At 44.7% G+C, this 21,537-nt stretch overlaps 1 protein-coding gene across 1 annotated transcript in view; it reads left to right on the forward strand.

Annotated features, from left to right (window-relative positions):
• Nucleotides 1-20,629, forward strand: part of LOC137095204 (uncharacterized) — a 144,961-nt gene extending 124,332 nt beyond the window's left edge. The window contains exon 2 of the mRNA XM_067461600.1: nucleotides 15,374-20,629. Within this exon, the coding sequence (XP_067317701.1) occupies nucleotides 16,382-18,100 (1,719 nt within the window). The 5' untranslated portion in view covers nucleotides 15,374-16,381 and the 3' untranslated portion in view covers nucleotides 18,101-20,629. The remainder of the gene's footprint in view (nucleotides 1-15,373) is intronic.
• Nucleotides 20,630-21,537: the final 908 nt, after the last annotated feature.

A 21,537-nucleotide genomic window follows, 5' to 3' on the forward strand; every position in this document is an offset into this window, starting at 1 on the left:
TCGGGTCACGTTGGCCAAAGAGCTATATCCCATTTTGTAAAACCATTTTACATAGAAATCTGCAGCCTCTAACAACATACATTGCCTGACTCTGGCCACGTTGGCCAAACGCTGTATCTCATTTTGTGAAACCATTTTACCTAGAAATCTGCAGCCTCTAACAACATACTTTGCCTGACTCTGGCCACGTTGGCCAAATGGCTGTATCCCATTTTGTAAAAGCATTTCACTTTGAAAACTGCAGCCTCAAACAACATACTTTGCCTGACTCTGGCCACGTTGGCCAAAGAGCTGTATCCCATTTTGTAAAACCATTTCACTTTGAAAACTGCAGCCTCAAACAACATACTTTGCCTGACTCGGGCCACGTTGGCCAAACGGCTATATCCCATTTTGTGAAACCATTTTACCTAGAAATCTGCACCCTCTAACAACATACTTTGCCTGACTCTGGCCACGTTGGCCAAACGGCTGTATCCCATTTTGTAAAACAATTTCACTTTGAAAACTGCAGCCTCAGACATCATACTTTGCCTGACTCTGGCCACGTTGGCCAAACGGCTGTATCCCATTTTGTAAAACCATTTCACTTTGAAAACTTCAGCCTCAAACAACATACTTTGCCTGACTTGGGCCACGCTGGCCAAAGGACTGTATCCCATTTTGTAAAACCATTTCACTTTGAAAACTGCAGCCTCTAACAACATACTTTGCCTGACTCTGGCTACGTTGGCCAAAGGACTGTATCCAATTTTGTGAAACAATTTTCCCTTGAAATCTGCAGCCTCTAACAACATACTATGCTTGACTCTGGCCAGGTTGGCCAAACGGCTGTATCCCATTTTGTAAAAAATTTCACTTTGAAAACTGCAGCCTCAGACAACATACTTTGCCTCACTCTGGCCACGTTGGCCAAAGAGCTGTATCCCATTTTGTAAAACCATTTCACTTTGAAATCTGCAGCCTCTAACAACATACTTTGCCTGACTCTGGCCACGTTGGCCAAACGGCTGTATCCCATTTTGTGAAACCATTTCACCTTGAAAACTGCAGCCTCAAACAACATATTTTGCCTGACTCTGGCTACGTTGGCCAAATGGCTGTATCCCATTTTGTAAAAGCATTTCACTTTGAAAACTGCAGCCTCAAACAACATTCTTTGCCTGACTCTGGCCACGTTGGCCAAAGAGCTGTCTCCCATTTTGTAAAACCATTTCACTTTGAAAACTGCAGCCTCAAACAACATACTTTGCCTGACTCTGGCCACGTTGGCCAAAGAGCTGTATCCCATTTTGTAAAACCATTTCACTTTGAAAACTGCAGCCTCAAAGAACATACTTTGCCTGACTCCGGCTACCTTGGCCAAAGGACTGTATCTCATTTTGTGAAACAATTCTACCTTGAATTTTGCAGCCTCTAACAACATACTATGCCTGACTCTGGCCAGGTTGGCCAAACGGCTGTATCCCATTTTGTAAAACTATTTCAGTTTGAACACTGCAGCCTCAAACAACATACTTTGCCTTACTTGGGCCATGTTGGACAAAGGGCTGTATCCCATTTTGTGAAACCATTTTATCTTCAAATCTGCAGGCTCTAACAACATATTTTTCCTGACTCTGGTCACGTTGGCCAAACAGCTGTATCCTTTTTTGTGAAACCATTTTACCGTGAAATCTGCAGCCTCTAACAACATACTTTGCCTGACTCTGGCCACGTTGGCCAAACGGCTGTATCCCATTTTGTAAAACCATTTCTCTTTGAAAACTGCAGCCTCAAACAACATACTTTGCCTGACTCGGGTCACGTTGGCCAAAGAGCTGTATCCCATTTTGTAAAACCATTTTACATAGAAATCTGCAGCCTCTAACAACATACATTGCCTGACTCTGGCCACGTTGGCCAAACGGCTGTATCCCATTTTGTAAAACCATTTTATTTTCGAAACTGCAGCATCAAACAACATACTTTGCCTGACTCTGGCCACGTTGGCCAAATGGCTGTATCCCATTTTGTAAAATCATTTTACTTTGAAAACTGCAGCCTCAAACAACATACTTTGCCTGACTCGGGTCACGTTGGCCAAAGAGCTGTATCCCATTTTGTAAAACCATTTTACATAGAAATCTGCAGCCTCTAACAACATACATTGCCTGACTCTGGCCACGTTGGCCAAACGGCTGTATCCCATTTTGTAAAACCATTTCACTTTGAAAACTGCAGCCTCAAACAACATACTTTGCCTGACTCTGGCCACGTTGGCCAAACGGCTATATCCCATTTTGTGAAACCATTTTACCTTGAAATCTGCACCCTCTAACAACATACTTTGCCTGACTCTGGCCACGTTGGCCAAACGGCTGTATCCCAGTTTGTAAAACAATTTCACTTTGAAAACTGCAGCCTCAGACAACATACTTTGCCTGACTCTGGCCACGTTGGCCAAAGAGCTGTATCCCATTTTGTAAAACCATTTCACTTTGAAAACTGCAGCCTCAAACAACATACTTTGCCTGACTCCGGCTACCTTGGCCAAAGGACTGTATCCCATTTTGTGAAATAATTTTACCTTGAAATCTGCAGCCTCTAACAACATACTATGCCTGACTCTGGCCAGGTTGGCCAAACGGCTGTATCCCATTTTCTAAAACTATTTCAGTTTGAACACTGCAGCCTCAAACAACATACTTTGCCTTACTTGGGCCATGTTGGACAAAGGGCTGTATCCCATTTTGTGAAACCATTTTATCTTCAAATCTGCAGCCTCTAACAACATATTTTGCCTGACTCTGGCCACGTTGGCCAAACGGCTGTATCCTTTTTGTGAAACCATTTTACATTGAAATCTGCAGCCTCTAACAACAGACTTTGCCTGACTCTGGCCACGTTGGCCAAACAGCTGTATCCTTTTTTGTGAAACCATTTTACCGTGAAATCTGCAGCCTCTAACAACATACTTTGCCTGACTCTGGCCACGTTGGCCAAACGGCTGTGTCCCATTTTGTAAAACCATTTCACTTTGAAAACTGCAGCCTCAAACAACATACTTTGCCTGACTCGGGTCACGTTGGCCAAAGAGCTGTATCCCATTTTGTAAAACCATTTTACATAGAAATCTGCAGCCTCTAACAACATACATTGCCTGACTCTTGCCACGTTGGCCAAACGGCTGTATCCCATTTTGTAAAACCATTTTATTTTTGAAACTGCAGCATCAAACAACATACTTTGCCTGACTCTGGCCACGTTGGCCAAATGGCTGTATCCCATTTTGTAAAAGCATTTCACTTTGAAAACTGCAGCCTCAAACAACATACTTTGCCTGACTCTGGCCACGTTGGCCAAAGAGCTGTATCCCATTTTGTAAAACCATTTCACTTTGAAAACTGCAGCCTCAAACAACATACACTGCCTGACTCGGGCCACGTTGGCTAAACGGCTGTATCCCATTTTGTAAAACCATTTCACTTTGAAAACTGCAGCCTCAAACAACATACTTTGCCTGACTCTGGCCACGTTGGCCAAAGAGCTGTATCCCATTTTGTAAAACCATTTCACTTTGAAAACTGCAGCCTCAAACAACATACTTTGCCTGACTCGGGCCACGTTGGCCAAACGGCTATATCCCATTTTGTGAAACCATTTTACCTTGAAATCTGCACCCTCTAACAACATACTTTGCCTGACTCTGGCCACGTTGGCCAAACAGCTGTATCCCAGTTTGTAAAACAATTTCACTTTGAAAACTGCAGCCTCAGACAACATACTTTGCCTGACTCTGGCCACGTTGGCCAAAGAGCTGTATCCCATTTTGTAAAACCATTTCACTTTGAAAACTGCAGCCTCAAACAACATACATTGCCTGACTCCGGCTACGTTGGCCAAAGGACTGTATACCATTTTGTGAAATAATTTTACCTTGAAATCTGCAGCCTCTAACAACATAGTATGCCTGACTCTAGCCAGGTTGGCCAAACGGCTGTATCCCATTTTGTAAAACTATTTCAGTTTGAAAACTGCAGCCTCAAACAACATACTTTGCCTTACTTGGGCCACGTTGGACAAAGGGCTGTATCCCATTTTGTGAAACCATTTTATCTTCAAATCTGCAGCCTGTAACAACATATTTTGCCTGACTCTGGCCACGTTGGCCAAACAGCTGTATCCTTTTTTGTGAAACCATTTTACCGTGAAATCTGCAGCCTCTAACAACATACTTTGCCTGACTCTGGCCACGTTGGCCAAACGGCTGTGTCCCATTTTGTAAAACCATTTCACTTTGAAAACTGCAGCCTCAAACAACATACTTTGCCTGACTCGGGTCACGTTGGCCAAAGAGCTGTATCCCATTTTGTAAAACCATTTTACATAGAAATCTGCAGCCTCTAACAACATACATTGCCTGACTCTTGCCACGTTGGCCAAACGGCTGTATCCCATTTTGTAAAACCATTTTATTTTTGAAACTGCAGCATCAAACAACATACTTTGCCTGACTCTGGCCACGTTGGCCAAATGGCTGTATCCCATTTTGTAAAAGCATTTCACTTTGAAAACTGCAGCCTCAAACAACATACTTTGCCTGACTCTGGCCACGTTGGCCAAAGAGCTGTATCCCATTTTGTAAAACCATTTCACTTTGAAAACTGCAGCCTCAAACAACATACACTGCCTGACTCGGGCCACGTTGGCTAAACGGCTGTATCCCATTTTGTAAAACCATTTCACTTTGAAAACTGCAGCCTCAAACAACATACTTTGCCTGACTCTGGCCACGTTGGCCAAAGAGCTGTATCCCATTTTGTAAAACCATTTCACTTTGAAAACTGCAGCCTCAAACAACATACTTTGCCTGACTCGGGCCACGTTGGCCAAACGGCTATATCCCATTTTGTGAAACCATTTTACCTTGAAATCTGCACCCTCTAACAACATACTTTGTCTGACTCTGGCCACGTTGGCCAAACAGCTGTATCCCAGTTTGTAAAACAATTTCACTTTGAAAACTGCAGCCTCAGACAACATACTTTGCCTGACTCTGGCCACGTTGGCCAAAGAGCTGTATCCCATTTTGTAAAACCATTTCACTTTGAAAACTGCAGCCTCAAACAACATACATTGCCTGACTCCGGCTACGTTGGCCAAAGGACTGTATACCATTTTGTGAAATAATTTTACCTTGAAATCTGCAGCCTCTAACAACATAGTATGCCTGACTCTAGCCAGGTTGGCCAAACGGCTGTATCCCATTTTGTAAAACTATTTCAGTTTGAAAACTGCAGCCTCAAACAACATACTTTGCCTTACTTGGGCCACGTTGGACAAAGGGCTGTATCCCATTTTGTGAAACCATTTTATCTTCAAATCTGCAGCCTGTAACAACATATTTTGCCTGACTCTGGCCACGTTGGCCAAACGGCTGTATCCTTTTTTGTGAAACCATTTTACATTGAAATCTGCAGCCTCTAACAACATACTTTGCCTGACTCTGGCCACGTTGGCCAAACGGCTGTATCCCATTTTGTAAAACCATTTCACTTTGAAAACTGCAGCCTCAAACAACATACTTTGCATGACTCCGGCTACCTTGGCCAAAGAACAGTATCCCATTTTGTGAAACAATTCTACCTTGAAATCTGCATCCTCTAACAACATACTATGCCTGACTCTGGCCACGTTGGCCAAACGGGTGTATCCCATTTTGTAAAACTATTTCAGTTTAAAAAATGCAGCCTCAACAACATACTTTGCCTTACTTGGGCCACGTTGGACAAAGGGCTTTATCCCATTTTGTGAAAACATTTTATCTTCAAATCTGCAGCCTCTAACAACATATTTTTCCTTACTCTGGCCACGTTGGCCAAAAAGCTGTATCCTTTTTTGTGAAACCATTTTACCGTGAAATCTGCAGCCTCTAACAACATACTTTGCCTGACTCTGGCCACGTTGGCCAAACGGCTGTATCCCATTTTGTAAAACTATTTCAGGTTGAAAACTGCAGCCTCAAACAACATACTTTGCCTGACTCTGGCCACGTTGGCCAAACGGCTGTATCCCATTTTGTAAAACTATTTCAGTTTGAAAACTGCAGCCTCAAACAACATACTTTGCCTTACTTGGGCCACGTTGGACAAACGGCTGTATCCTTTTTTGTGAAACCATTATACATTGAAATCTGCAGCCTCTAACAACATACTTTGCCTTACTCGGGCCACGTTGGCCAAACGGCTGTATCCCATTTTGTGAAACCATTTCACCTTGAAAACTGCAGCCTCAAACAACATATTTTGCTTGACTCTGGCTACTTTGGCCAAAGGGCTGTATCAAATTTTGTAAAACCATTTTATTTTGGAAATTGCAGCATCAAACAACATACTTTGCCTGACTCTGGCCACGTTGGCCAAACGGCTGTATCCCATTTTGTAAAATCATTTTACTTTGAAAACTGCAGCCTCAAACAACATACTTTGCCTGACTCGGGTCACGTTGGCCAAAGAGCTATATCCCATTTTGTAAAACCATTTTACATAGAAATCTGCAGCCTCTAACAACATACATTGCCTGACTCTGGCCACGTTGGCCAAACGCTGTATCTCATTTTGTGAAACCATTTTACCTAGAAATCTGCAGCCTCTAACAACATACTTTGCCTGACTCTGGCCACGTTGGCCAAATGGCTGTATCCCATTTTGTAAAAGCATTTCACTTTGAAAACTGCAGCCTCAAACAACATACTTTGCCTGACTCTGGCCACGTTGGCCAAAGAGCTGTATCCCATTTTGTAAAACCATTTCACTTTGAAAACTGCAGCCTCAAACAACATACTTTGCCTGACTCGGGCCACGTTGGCCAAACGGCTATATCCCATTTTGTGAAACCATTTTACCTAGAAATCTGCACCCTCTAACAACATACTTTGCCTGACTCTGGCCACGTTGGCCAAACGGCTGTATCCCATTTTGTAAAACAATTTCACTTTGAAAACTGCAGCCTCAGACATCATACTTTGCCTGACTCTGGCCACGTTGGCCAAACGGCTGTATCCCATTTTGTAAAACCATTTCACTTTGAAAACTTCAGCCTCAAACAACATACTTTGCCTGACTTGGGCCACGCTGGCCAAAGGACTGTATCCCATTTTGTAAAACCATTTCACTTTGAAAACTGCAGCCTCTAACAACATACTTTGCCTGACTCTGGCTACGTTGGCCAAAGGACTGTATCCAATTTTGTGAAACAATTTTCCCTTGAAATCTGCAGCCTCTAACAACATACTATGCTTGACTCTGGCCAGGTTGGCCAAACGGCTGTATCCCATTTTGTAAAAAATTTCACTTTGAAAACTGCAGCCTCAGACAACATACTTTGCCTCACTCTGGCCACGTTGGCCAAAGAGCTGTATCCCATTTTGTAAAACCATTTCACTTTGAAATCTGCAGCCTCTAACAACATACTTTGCCTGACTCTGGCCACGTTGGCCAAACGGCTGTATCCCATTTTGTGAAACCATTTCACCTTGAAAACTGCAGCCTCAAACAACATATTTTGCCTGACTCTGGCTACGTTGGCCAAATGGCTGTATCCCATTTTGTAAAAGCATTTCACTTTGAAAACTGCAGCCTCAAACAACATTCTTTGCCTGACTCTGGCCATGTTGGCCAAAGAGCTGTATCCCATTTTGTAAAACCATTTCACTTTGAAAACTGCAGCCTCAAACAACATACACTGCCTGACTCGGGCCACGTTGGCTAAACGGCTGTATCCCATTTTGTAAAACCATTTCACTTTGAAAACTGCAGCCTCAAACAACATACTTTGCCTGACTCTGGCCACGTTGGCCAAAGAGCTGTATCCCATTTTGTAAAACCATTTCACTTTGAAAACTGCAGCCTCAAACAACATACTTTGCCTGACTCGGGCCACGTTGGCCAAACAGCTATATCCCATTTTGTGAAACCATTTTACCTTGAAATCTGCACCCTCTAACAACATACTTTGCCTGACTCTGGCCACGTTGGCCAAACAGCTGTATCCCAGTTTGTAAAACAATTTCACTTTGAAAACTGCAGCCTCAGACAACATACTTTGCCTGACTCTGGCCACGTTGGCCAAAGAGCTGTATCCCATTTTGTAAAACCATTTCACTTTGAAAACTGCAGCCTCAAACAACATACATTGCCTGACTCCGGCTACGTTGGCCAAAGGACTGTATACCATTTTGTGAAATAATTTTACCTTGAAATCTGTAGCCTCTAACAACATAGTATGCCTGACTCTAGCCAGGTTGGCCAAACGGCTGTATCCCATTTTGTAAAACTATTTCAGTTTGAAAACTGCAGCCTCAAACAACATACTTTGCCTTACTTGGGCCACGTTGGACAAAGGCTGTATCCCATTTTGTGAAACCATTTTATCTTCAAATCTGCAGCCTGTAACAACATATTTTGCCTGACTCTGGCCACGTTGGCCAAACGGCTGTATCCTTTTTTGTGAAACCATTTTATATTGAAATCTGCAGCCTCTAACAACATACTTTGCCTGACTCTGGCCACGTTGGCCAAACGGCTGTATCCCATTTTGTAAAACCATTTCACTTTGAAAACTGCAGCCTCAAACAACATACTTTGCATGACTCCGGCTACCTTGGCCAAAGAACAGTATCCCATTTTGTGAAACAATTCTACCTTGAAATCTGCATCCTCTAACAACATACTATGCCTGACTCTGGCCACGTTGGCCAAACGGGTGTATCCCATTTTGTAAAACTATTTCAGTTTAAAAAATGCAGCCTCAACAACACACTTTGCCTTACTTGGGCCACGTTGGACAAAGGGCTTTATCCCATTTTGTGAAAACATTTTATCTTCAAATCTGCAGCCTCTAACAACATATTTTTCCTGACTCTGGCCACGTTGGCCAAACAGCTGTATCCTTTTTTGTGAAACCATTTTACCGTGAAATCTGCAGCCTCTAACAACATACTTTGCCTGACTCTGGCCACGTTGGCCAAACGGCTGTATCCCATTTTGTAAAACTATTTCAGGTTGAAAACTGCAGCCTCAAACAACATACTTTGCCTGACTCTGGCCACGTTGGCCAAACGGCTGTATCCCATTTTGTAAAACTATTTCAGTTTGAAAACTGCAGCCTCAAACAACATACTTTGCCTTACTTGGGCCACGTTGGACAAACGGCTGTATCCTTTTTTGTGAAACCATTTTACATTGAAATCTGCAGCCTCTAACAACATACTTTGCCTTACTCGGGCCACGTTGGCCAAACGGCTGTATCCCATTTTGTGAAACCATTTTATCTTCAAATCTGCAGCCTGTAACAACATATTTTGCCTGACTCTGGCCACGTTGGCCAAACGGCTGTATCCTTTTTTGTGAAACCATTTTACATTGAAATCTGCAGCCTCTAACAACATACTTTGCCTGACTCTGGCCACGTTGGCCAAACGGCTGTATCCCATTTTGTAAAACCATTTCACTTTGAAAACTGCAGCCTCAAACAACATACTTTGCATGACTCCGGCTACCTTGGCCAAAGAACAGTATCCCATTTTGTGAAACAATTCTACCTTGAAATCTGCATCCTCTAACAACATACTATGCCTGACTCTGGCCACGTTGGCCAAACGGGTGTATCCCATTTTGTAAAACTATTTCAGTTTAAAAAATGCAGCCTCAACAACATACTTTGCCTTACTTGGGCCACGTTGGACAAAGGGCTTTATCCCATTTTGTGAAAACATTTTATCTTCAAATCTGCAGCCTCTAACAACATATTTTTCCTGACTCTGGCCACGTTGGCCAAACAGCTGTATCCTTTTTTGTGAAACCATTTTACCGTGAAATCTGCAGCCTCTAACAACATACTTTGCCTGACTCTGGCCACGTTGGCCAAACGGCTGTATCCCATTTTGTAAAACTATTTCAAGTTGAAAACTGCAGCCTCAAACAACATACTTTGCCTGACTCTGGCCACGTTGGCCAAACGGCTGTATCCCATTTTGTAAAACTATTTCAGTTTGAAAACTGCAGCCTCAAACAACATACTTTGCCTTACTTGGGCCACGTTGGACAAACGGCTGTATCCTTTTTTGTGAAACCATTTTACATTGAAATCTGCAGCCTCTAACAACATACTTTGCCTTACTCGGGCCACGTTGGCCAAACGGCTGTATCCCATTTTGTGAAACCATTTCACCTTGAAAACTGCAGCCTCAAACAACATATTTTGCTTGACTCTGGCTACTTTGGCCAAAGGGCTGTATCAAATTTTGTAAAACCATTTTATTTTGGAAATTGCAGCATCAAACAACATACTTTGCCTGACTCTGGCCACGTTGGCCAAACGGCTGTATCCCATTTTGTAAAATCATTTTACTTTGAAAACTGCAGCCTCAAACAACATACTTTGCCTGACTCGGGTCACGTTGGCCAAAGAGCTGTATCCCATTTTGTAAAACCATTTTACATAGAAATCTGCAGCCTCTAACAACATACATTGCCTGACTCTGGCCACGTTGGCCAAACGCTGTATCTCATTTTGTGAAACCATTTTACCTAGAAATCTGCAGCCTCTAACAACATACTTTGCCTGACTCTGGCCACGTTGGCCAAATGGCTGTATCCCATTTTGTAAAAGCATTTCACTTTGAAAACTGCAGCCTCAAACAACATACTTTGCCTGACTCTGGCCACGTTGGCCAAAGAGCTGTATCCCATTTTGTAAAACCATTTCACTTTGAAAACTGCAGCCTCAAACAACATACTTTGCCTGACTCTGGCCACGTTGGCCAAACGGCTATATCCCATTTTGTGAAACCATTTTACCTAGAAATCTGCACCCTCTAACAACATACTTTGCCTGACTCTGGCCACGTTGGCCAAACGGCTGTATCCCATTTTGTAAAACAATTTCACTTTGAAAACTGCAGCCTCAGACATCATACTTTGCCTGACTCTGGCCACGTTGGCCAAACGGCTGTATCCCATTTTGTAAAACCATTTCACTTTGAAAACTTCAGCCTCAAACAACATACTTTGCCTGACTTGGGCCACGCTGGCCAAAGGACTGTATCCCATTTTGTAAAACCATTTCACTTTGAAAACTGCAGCCTCTAACAACATACTTTGCCTGACTCTGGCTACGTTGGCCAAAGGACTGTATCCAATTTTGTGAAACAATTTTCCCTTGAAATCTGCAGCCTCTAACAACATACTATGCTTGACTCTGGCCACGTTGGCCAAACGGCTGTATCCCATTTTGTAAAAAATTTCACTTTGAAAACTGCAGCCTCAGACAACATACTTTGCCTCACTCTGGCCACGTTGGCCAAAGAGCTGTATCCCATTTTGTAAAACCATTTCACTTTGAAATCTGCAGCCTCTAACAACATACTTTGCCTGACTCTGGCCACGTTGGCCAAACGGCTGTATCCCATTTTGTGAAACCATTTCACCTTGAAAACTGCAGCCTCAAACAACATATTTTGCCTGACTCTGGCTACGTTGGCCAAAGAGCTGTATCAAATTTTGTAAAACCATTTTATTTTGGAAACTGCAGCATCAAACAACATACTTTGCTTGACTCTGGCCACGTTGGCCAAACGGCTGTATCCCATTTTGTAAAATCATTTTACTCTGAAAACTGCAGCCTCAAACAACATATTTTGCCTGACTCTGGCTACGTTGGCCAAAGAGCTGTATCAAATTTTGTAAAACCATTTTATTTTGGAAACTGCAGCATCAAACAACATACTTTGCTTGACTCTGGCCACGTTGGCCAAACGGCTGTATCCCATTTTGTAAAATCATTTTACTTTGAAAACTGCAGCCTCAAACAACATACTTTGCCTGACTCGGGTCACGTTGGCCAAAGAGCTGTATCCCATTTTGTAAAACCATTTTACATAGAAATCTGCAGCCTCTAACAACATACATTGCCTGACTCTGGCCATGTTGGCCAAACGGCTGTATCCCATTTTGTGAAACCATTTTACCTAGAAATCTGCAGCCTCTAACAACATACTTTGCCTGACTCTGGCCACGTTGGCCAAACGGCTGTATCCCAGTTTGTAAAACCATTTCACTTTGAAAACTGCAGCCTCAAACAACATACTTTGCTTGACTCTTGCCACGTTGGCCAAAGAGCTGTATCCCATTTTGTAAAACCATTTCACTTTGAAAACTGCAGCCTCAAAGAACATACTTTGCCTGACTCCGGCTACGTTGGCCAAAGACTGTATCCCATTTTGTGAAACCATTCTACCTTGAAATCTGCAGCCTCTAACAACATACTATGCCTGACTCTGGCTACGTTGGCCAAAGGACTGTATCCAATTTTGTGAAACAATTTTCCCTTGAAATCTGCAGCCTCTAACAACATACTATGCTTGACTCTGGCCAGGTTGGCCAAACGGCTGTATCCCATTTTGTAAAAAATTTCACTTTGAAAACTGCAGCCTCAGACAACATACTTTGCCTCACTCTGGCCACGTTGGCCAAAGAGCTGTATCCCATTTTGTAAAACCATTTCACTTTGAAATCTGCAGCCTCTAACAACATACTTTGCCTGACTCTGGCCACGTTGGCCAAACGGCTGTATCCCATTTTGTGAAACCATTTCACCTTGAAAACTGCAGCCTCAAACAACATATTTTGCCTGACTCTGGCTACGTTGGCCAAAGAGCTGTATCAAATTTTGTAAAACCATTTTATTTTGGAAACTGCAGCATCAAACAACATACTTTGCTTGACTCTGGCCACGTTGGCCAAACGGCTGTATCCCATTTTGTAAAATCATTTTACTCTGAAAACTGCAGCCTCAAACAACATATTTTGCCTGACTCTGGCTACGTTGGCCAAAGAGCTGTATCAAATTTTGTAAAACCATTTTATTTTGGAAACTGCAGCATCAAACAACATACTTTGCTTGACTCTGGCCACGTTGGCCAAACGGCTGTATCCCATTTTGTAAAATCATTTTACTTTGAAAACTGCAGCCTCAAACAACATACTTTGCCTGACTCGGGTCACGTTGGCCAAAGAGCTGTATCCCATTTTGTAAAACCATTTTACATAGAAATCTGCAGCCTCTAACAACATACATTGCCTGACTCTGGCCATGTTGGCCAAACGGCTGTATCCCATTTTGTGAAACCATTTTACCTAGAAATCTGCAGCCTCTAACAACATACTTTGCCTGACTCTGGCCACGTTGGCCAAACGGCTGTATCCCAGTTTGTAAAACCATTTCACTTTGAAAACTGCAGCCTCAAACAACATACTTTGCTTGACTCTGGCCACGTTGGCCAAAGAGCTGTATCCCATTTTGTAAAACCATTTCACTTTGAAAACTGCAGCCTCAAAGAACATACTTTGCCTGACTCCGGCTACGTTGGCCAAAGACTGTATCCCATTTTGTGAAACAATTCTACCTTGAAATCTGCAGCCTCTAACAACATACTATGCCTGACTCTGGCCACATTGGCCAAACGGCTGTATCCCATTTTGTAAAACTATTTCAGTTTGAAAACTGCAGCCTCAAACAACATACTTTGCCTTACTTGGGCCACGTTGGACAAAGGGCTGTATCCCATTTTGTGAAAACATTTTATCTTCAAATCTGCAGCCTCTAACAACATATTTTTCCTGACTCTGGCCACGTTGGCCAAACAGCTGTATCCTTTTTTGTGAAACCATTTTACCGTGAAATCTGCAGCCTCTAACAACATACTTTGTCTGACTCTGGCCACGTTGGCCAATGGCCTTTCACTTACCTGCTCGCTGGGGAGTGGAAGGAGTTTGTCCCCCTCCTCTGGAATGAAGAAGCAGTTCCGGCCGGAACTGCTTATTGGGGGCGGAGCCAGCCAGTTGGCTGGCCCGCCTCCAATCTTCATTCGGAGGCCGACTGTCGAGAAGAGAGGACGCAGGTCGGTCTCGGGGCTGGCTGGGAGCGGGGCCTGGTCCCCTCTCCCGAGCCATTCCCCGGTGGAGTCTTGGTGCTGCTGCCTTGCGGGCGGCATGGTCTCGGGTTGCGGGGCCGGGCAGTTCTTTCCCCACTCCCCTCCCGGGTTGTCGTTTCTTTTTTCCCCCCTCTCCTTACCGGGGACAGCAGCGGCGCCTCTCCGTGCGCCCTGCCCCGTGGCGTTTGTGGGCTTGGCGGATTGGCGCGGGCGTTTCGGGGCCCTCCTGGTGTTCCCGCCGGCTTGCTGCGGCGAGCGGCGGGGACGCTAGGGCTTTGCTGACGTGCAGGCCTCGGCCGGCATGTAGCGCGGGCCTCTCTTTTCTTTTCGCCTTCCAGGGGGCTTACTGTTATAGGCCCCCGAGGAAGAGCGTTCAAGCTCCCTCAAGCCTAGGCCTACGAGGTGGGGTGGCGCCCAACTTCATCGGGCAGCCATTTTAGACGCCAAGGCCCGGCTCGACTCGGCCACGTGGCTGGCGGCCATTTTGGCTGCATGGCCGGGGGCCATCTTGATAACATAGGCCCGCAGCCAATCATGTCGGTCCATGAGGTGGTTGGGGCCTACAGCCTTCAGCTTTACAAATTTATATATATGTATATTGTGTATATGTGTATTTATATATATATATATGTATGTATATATGTATTTACATAGGCATAATGTTATAATAACATTAATAATAATAATAATAATAATAATAATAAATAAATAAATAAAATAAAATATATAGTGATAAGGAGGCTTTGATACCACTTTGAAATTAAGACATCTCTGACTCCTCTGGCCCCTAGGGTTCATGGGGTACAGCGTGGAGCTTCGGATTTGGTTTAACAAAGGTCACAGGGGTGATGTTGTGCGTCAGTGCAAGCTTCTACTGCCAGCCTTGGCTTCTGCCAACCCGGAAGTTTTGAAATATGTAAATGAGATTAGATCAATTGGACAGCTCTGCTATAGGCCAATAGCGTTCCACGCAGTCATGCAGGCCATATGACCTGATGGGGTCTATGGACAGTGCCGGTTCTTTTTACATATTAGACAGCTATAACCAGCATGTGCGTACAGAAAAATATGATTGCAACCCTGAGGTTAAATGGATTATAACATAATAATTACCAAATGTGGTATATTTGCTTCACAGGATGCCGCCTAAGAAGAACGTGGGAGGCCCCAAGGGCAAGGGCCCAGCAGCTAGAACACCATTAAAGCGCCCCCTGCCTTCGACCTCTCCTTCATCGGACGATGAAGGAATCTCAGCGGAAGATTTTAATGCTCTTCTTATTCGTGTTAACCAATTGGAGAAAGAAAGGGGGATGGCTGCGCCGGCCGGCCCTAGGCCCGCTAGGCAGGCTAGTAAAACAGCAATGTTTAAAGCACTTCTTTCTCGCGTGTCTGTTTTAGAAGCGGGCCGTGCTACGCCAGCAGTTTCCGCCATAGTCACCCAGTCTTCAACGTCCGGTGTCCTCAGTGAGATGTCGGTACAGCAGTCAGAAGAACAGGTGGCTGCAAGGCCAGAATCTGTGATGCAAGATGTGGCTCCCCCCGGTTCTATCACCGTGACGCCGCCGGGACTTCCTTCTTCCCAGATGGCTGTGGCTTCCACATCGACAGGTACCAACACTATGGGTTTGTGGCCCTGGGACCAGACCCAGGGCCAGGGGCTTACCGTTTCCCCTATCACACGGGTGGTACAGGGGGTTACGACCAACATGCCCTTAGCATCGTAACACACAACATCACAGGCGGTGCCGGCCGGTACAATGCCAGTTACAGAAGATGTTAACCAGTTTTGGGGCACGGCTAGATATCCCCTGCCCGCAGACCCGAAACTGAGCTCAATAGCATTGGGTGCCCATCTCTCTCAAAAGACCATAGACAGAATACTCAAAAACGAATATATCGATATATTCTCACTCTATTTTAGAGAATTGGAGAAAAAAGAAAAAGAGGAGCTTGACGATGAATCTAAAGAAAAAATAAAAAAGAGACGGGTGGACCACACATGGGAGAACTGGCTGGCATGTTATATGATTTATGCGGGCATCTTGGTGGAGGCTTTCCCCTACAGGGGAAAGTCATTGTTTCAATACCAGAATATCATTTACTGTGCGTATGTTAATTTTACGGGCAGCGCATGGTTATCGTACGATAAGCGTTTTCGCTTTGATGCGGCCCGGTCTCCCACTAGTCGATGGGATCTCATTGACAATCAGTTATGGATGGACGTCCTGACTCCGGCACGGCCATACATTGGGGAAAAAGCAGATAGTGGCCATACAATACAAAATTACAAAGGGGGCCAGTCCTTTCGACAGGGCAGTCCCCAACAACTACCCCAGCGTCAGAAAGCGCTCTGCTGGGAATATTCTTCTCAGGGAAGCTGTTCTCGCAGGGCTTGCAAATTTCAGCATGCCTGTTAGATCTGCTCAGGTACCCACTCCGCAAAAAATTGTGCTAAAGGTAGGCCAGCTAGACCAGGCCCTAAAGAGGGCCAGTTTCCCAAGAGAAATGGAACCGGTTCCCCCCTTTCAAAAGGGGCCCAGCCCAATTAGGCTGGCTCACCTACAGAAATGGTTAAAGGGTTACCCGGACAGGGCGTCAGCAGACTATTTGTTAGTTGGTTTTTCCAATGGGTTCCGCATCCCAGCCCAAGGCCCTAGGATACAATTCCAGTCACGCAATCTGAAATCGTTAATTGGCATGGAACACATTGTCCGTCAAAAAATTGGAAAAGAGCTTAAGGAAGGCCGGATACTTGGCCCGTTTGCCTCACCCCCAACGCCACAGTTTCGAGTTTCCCCACTCGGTATCGTGCCCAAAAAGGCCCAGGGCGAGTATCGCCTCATTCATCATTTGTCCCATCCTAAGGGTTCATCGGTGAATGACGCCATACCTGAACATCAAAGTACAGTGCACTACACCTCCTTCGATGCCGCAGTACATATGGTTAGGAGTCGCGGTTACGCGGCCGAACTAGCGAAATGCGACATAAAATCAGCATTCCGACTGCTGCCGGTCAATCCTGCTGATTTTGAACTGTTAGGGTTTCAATTTGAAGGCTTTTATTACTGCGATCGGGCTCTTCCAATGGGCTGCTCAGTGTCATGTGCGGCTTTTGAAAAGTTTAGTACTTTTTTAGAATGGGCATTAAAAGTTAAGGCAGGTGTCAAGGGCGTAGTGCACTATTTGGATGATTTTTTGTTTATAGGCAGAGCCGGGAGGGGCGAGTGCAAAGTGCTGTTGGCCTCTTTTATAGAGCTCACAACAGAGCTGGGTGTACCATTAGCGGTTGAAAAGACCGAGGGCCCCAGCACTGTATTGACCTTTCTGGGCATTCAAATAGATACTGTTAACCAATACTCCAGGTTGCCCCCAGAGAAAGTGACGAGCTTAACTCAGAGAGTCACGGAATTTAGCCTTAAGAAAAAGGCTACGTTACATGAGTTTCAAGAGCTAATTGGACACTTAAATTTTACATGCAAGGTGATAGCTCCTGGTAGGGCCTTTTTGCGCCGCTTATGTGACGCTATCTCTGGAGTCAATGCTCCTCACCATCACATTAGGTTGACTCACCAAATTAAAGCCGATTTGGCCACCTGGCAAAAATTCCTGGTTCAGTTTAATGGTATTTCATTTTGGCGACAAGACCTGATGCTCAAGGATGCCTTGCAAGTGGCATCTGATGCATCGGGGTCTATTGGCTTCGGGGTCTATTTTGACGGCCATTGGTGTGCACAACAGTGGCCGGATAAGTGGCATGAATTGGGCATTACAGCAGATATGACGTTTCTGGAATTTTTTCCTATACTAGTTGCTGTAACAATTTGGGTACAAAACTTTCAGAATTGCACCGTGCATTTTTGGTGTGACAATTTGGCCACGGTGCAAGTCATAAATAATCTTACATCCAGATCCCCTAGAGTGATGGAAGTGGTTCGTCAATTCACACTCCATTGCCTTCAATACAACATATTGTTTAGGGCATTTCATGTCATGGGCATTCACAATCCGCTGGCTGACGCTCTGTCTCGCATGCAGATGGAGCGTTTCAGACAGTTGGCACCCGACGCAGACGTCCGACCGGAAGTTATGCCAGACCATCTTTGGCAGGTTGGAGTCAGGAAATAGTTCGGGGAATGTCTATGTCATTGGCACCAAGCTCTAGAAAAACTTACCTTAAAGTGATACAAGAATTTATGGAATTTAGACAAAATTACAGTCTGCCTAACATTACCCCAACACCTTATGATCACGTTGCCAAGTTTTGTGTCTATTCCAGGAGGCGTGGACTGGCTCCCCAAACAATTAGATCTAAGCTGGCAGCCCTTGCATACTGGCTTAAAGCACAAGGGTTCCCTGACCACACAAATGACTTTAGGCTGCACAAAGTTTTGTCCGGGTGGTCACGGGAACAAGGCCGTCAGCCGGATGGCAGAGAACCCCTAACACCAAATATATTAAAGGGCTTGAGGCAAACTTGGGCGCAAGTTTGTTCATCAAGCTACGAGCAGTTGCTCTTTCATGCAGCCGCTCTTATCGCTTTCTTTGCGGCTTTGAGAATTAGTGAATTGGTGCCAGCTGGGAAAACGGATGGGTCAAATAAAGCCTTGCTTTTTTCGGATGTTAAGTTGTTGGAACAGGGCTTACAGATTTCCATCAGATCATCTAAAACTGACCAAAGGGCTAAAGGTGCAGTGGTGCTCTTGACATATTGTAATGATGAAGAGATTTGCCCAGTGAGGGCAGTTGCTAAATTCATGGCCACCAGGGGGGTGGCCGCTGGATATTTTTTCATACATAAAAGTGGCCTCCCGCTCACTAAATATCAGTTTTGGACGCTCACTAACAAGGCTCTTAAGCTTTTGGGGTTGCAACAACATAAATTTGGAACTCATTCGTTTAGAATTGGTGCTGCATCTACAGCGGCCAGGCTAGGCTATGGGAGTGAGAAAATAAAGAGCCTGGGAAGATGGAAATCCGAAGCATACAAAGGCTATGTCCGCCCTGTGTCCGTTTAATGATGTGTTTTATCGTTTCAGACGGAGTGTTGCTGGTTCGTAGAAGGAGGGTGTTAATTTGCGGGCATAGTTATGTTTACTGGGCCGAGCGCCATGCCCACAGAAGTACCTATGGCCAGCATATGGGTCTTGCCTCTGTCGCCTCAGTGGAATGGAGAGGAAAGAGAGGTTTGCGTTGGGATGGATTGATCCCATTGTTGTTTCACGCTGGTGGGTGCCCGCCACCGGATATATTGATAATTCACCTTGGGGGTAATGATTTGGGCCTACTGCAGGGCAAGGCTTTGTATCTGCAAGTACGCAGCGATTTCAATACAATTTGGAAGGCATGGCCACATACACATATTGCTTGGTCGGCAATGATCCCGCGCTTCAAGTGGCTAGGTGGCGGAGAAATCCGGAAAATGGAAAGAGCCAGGAAGCGTGTTAATAGGGCCATCCGTGTAGAGTTGGCACGACGGCAAGGGTCGTTTATTCACCAAGGTGATATTACACTGGACAATGTGTTGCTTTACCGGGCAGATGGGATCCATCTCTCAGACAAGGGCAACGATTTGTTTTTGAAAAATTTACAGTTGGGAATTAGAGCTGCACTGGAGAGCTTTGTGGGGTGATGGGGACAAAATGGACATTTGTCCCCAATCAGTGGCAGAAAATAGTTCAATAAGTTAAATAGTTAATAGAGTTCCCAGGCATCCCCCTTCAGGATTGATAGGCCATTAAAGAATACACTCACCTGAAGTTATCGGTGGTCAGGTGAGGGGAAGAAAATGGACCAGAAATGGGAAGGGGGGGATAAGAGTCTGGGCTTGGTTATCGTAATAAAGTTGCAAGATATTGTGTTTATAAGAGGCTACCCATACTAAGATTATGCGGGAGGCATTGTTCGCCCCACAGAGCTAAAGTTTAGGCTAGACAAAGCCAAAAAGTTGTGTTTTCTCTAAACAGTTAAAATACAATTAGGTAACTATTAATAAAGTTGCCCTTATTTAAACCCAGCTATCTTGTGTGGTCTGATTATTTCAGGGGTTGGGGGACAATGGCCTTTCACTTACCTGCTCGCTGGGGAGTGGAAGGAGTTTGTCCCCCTCCTCTGGAATGAAGAAGCAGTTCCGGCCGGAACTGCTTATTGGGGGCGGAGCCAGCCAGTTGGCTGGCCCGCCTCCAATCTTCATTCGGAGGCCGACTGTCGACCCACCACGCCCGCCCTATAAGAACAGTATAACTGGTTGCCATTAGGGGGCCGGGTAGGAATTTTTTCCCCTCCTATGTTCTAGGAGGGTTTTTCGCCTACCCTATACTGTTAGCGGCAAATTGGGATGGTGCAGTTTTAAATAGGTTGTCACAGAAAATAGTTCAATAAGTTAAATAGTTAATAGAGTTCCCAGGCATCCCCCTTCAGGATTGATAGGCTATTAAAGAATACACTCACCTGAAGTTATCGGTGGTCAGGTGAGGGGAAGAAAATGGACCAGAAATGGGAAGGGGGGGGGGATAAGAGTCTGGGCTTGGTTATCGTAATAAAGTTGCAAGATATTGTGTTTATAAGAGGCTACCCATACTAAGATTATGCGGGAGGCATTGTTCGCCCCACAGAGCTAAAGTTTAGGCTAGACAAAGCCAAAAAGTTGTGTTTTCTCTAAACAGTTAAAATACAATTAGGTAACTATTAATAAAGTTGCCCTTATTTTAACCAAGCTATCTTGTGTGGTCTGATTATTTCAGGGGTTGGGGGACAAACGGCTGTATCCCATTTTGTAAAACTATTTCAGTTTGAAAACTGCAGCCTCAAACAACATACTTTGCCTTACTTGGGCCACGTTGGACAAACTGCTGTATCCTTTTTTGTGAAACCATTTTACATTGAAATCTGCAGCCTCTAACAACATACTTTGCCTGACTCTGGCCACGTTGGCCAAACGGCTGTATCCCATTTTGTGAAACCATTTCACCTTGAAAACTGCAGCCTCAAACAACATATTTTGCCTGACTCTGGCTACGTTGGCCAAAGGGCTGTATCAAATTTTGTAAAACCATTTTATTTTGGAAACTGCAGCATCAAACAACATACCTTGCTTGACTCTGGCCACGTTGGCCAAACGGCTGTATCCCATTTTGTAAAATCATTTTACTTTGAAAACTGCAGCCTCAAACAACATACTTTGCCTGACTCGGGTCACGTTGGCCAAAGAGCTGTATCCCATTTTGTAAAACCATTTTACATAGAAATCTGCAGCCTCTAACAACATACATTGCCTGACTCTGGCCACGTTGGCCAAACGGCTGTATCCCATTTTGTGAAACCATTTTACCTAGAAATCTGCAGCCTCTAACAACATACTTTGCCTGACACTGGCCACGTTGGCCAAAGAGCTGTATCCCATTTTGTAAAACCATTTCACTTTGAAAACTGCAGCCTCAAACAACATACTTTGCCTGACTCGGGCCACGTTGGCCAAACGGCTATATCCCATATTGTGAAACCATTTTACCTAGAAATCTGCACCCTCTAACAACATACTTTGCCTGACTCTGGCCACGTTGGCC

This window comes from Anolis sagrei, chromosome Y (assembly GCF_037176765.1).
Source record: "Anolis sagrei isolate rAnoSag1 chromosome Y, rAnoSag1.mat, whole genome shotgun sequence".
Lineage (NCBI taxonomy): Eukaryota > Metazoa > Chordata > Lepidosauria > Squamata > Dactyloidae > Anolis > Anolis sagrei.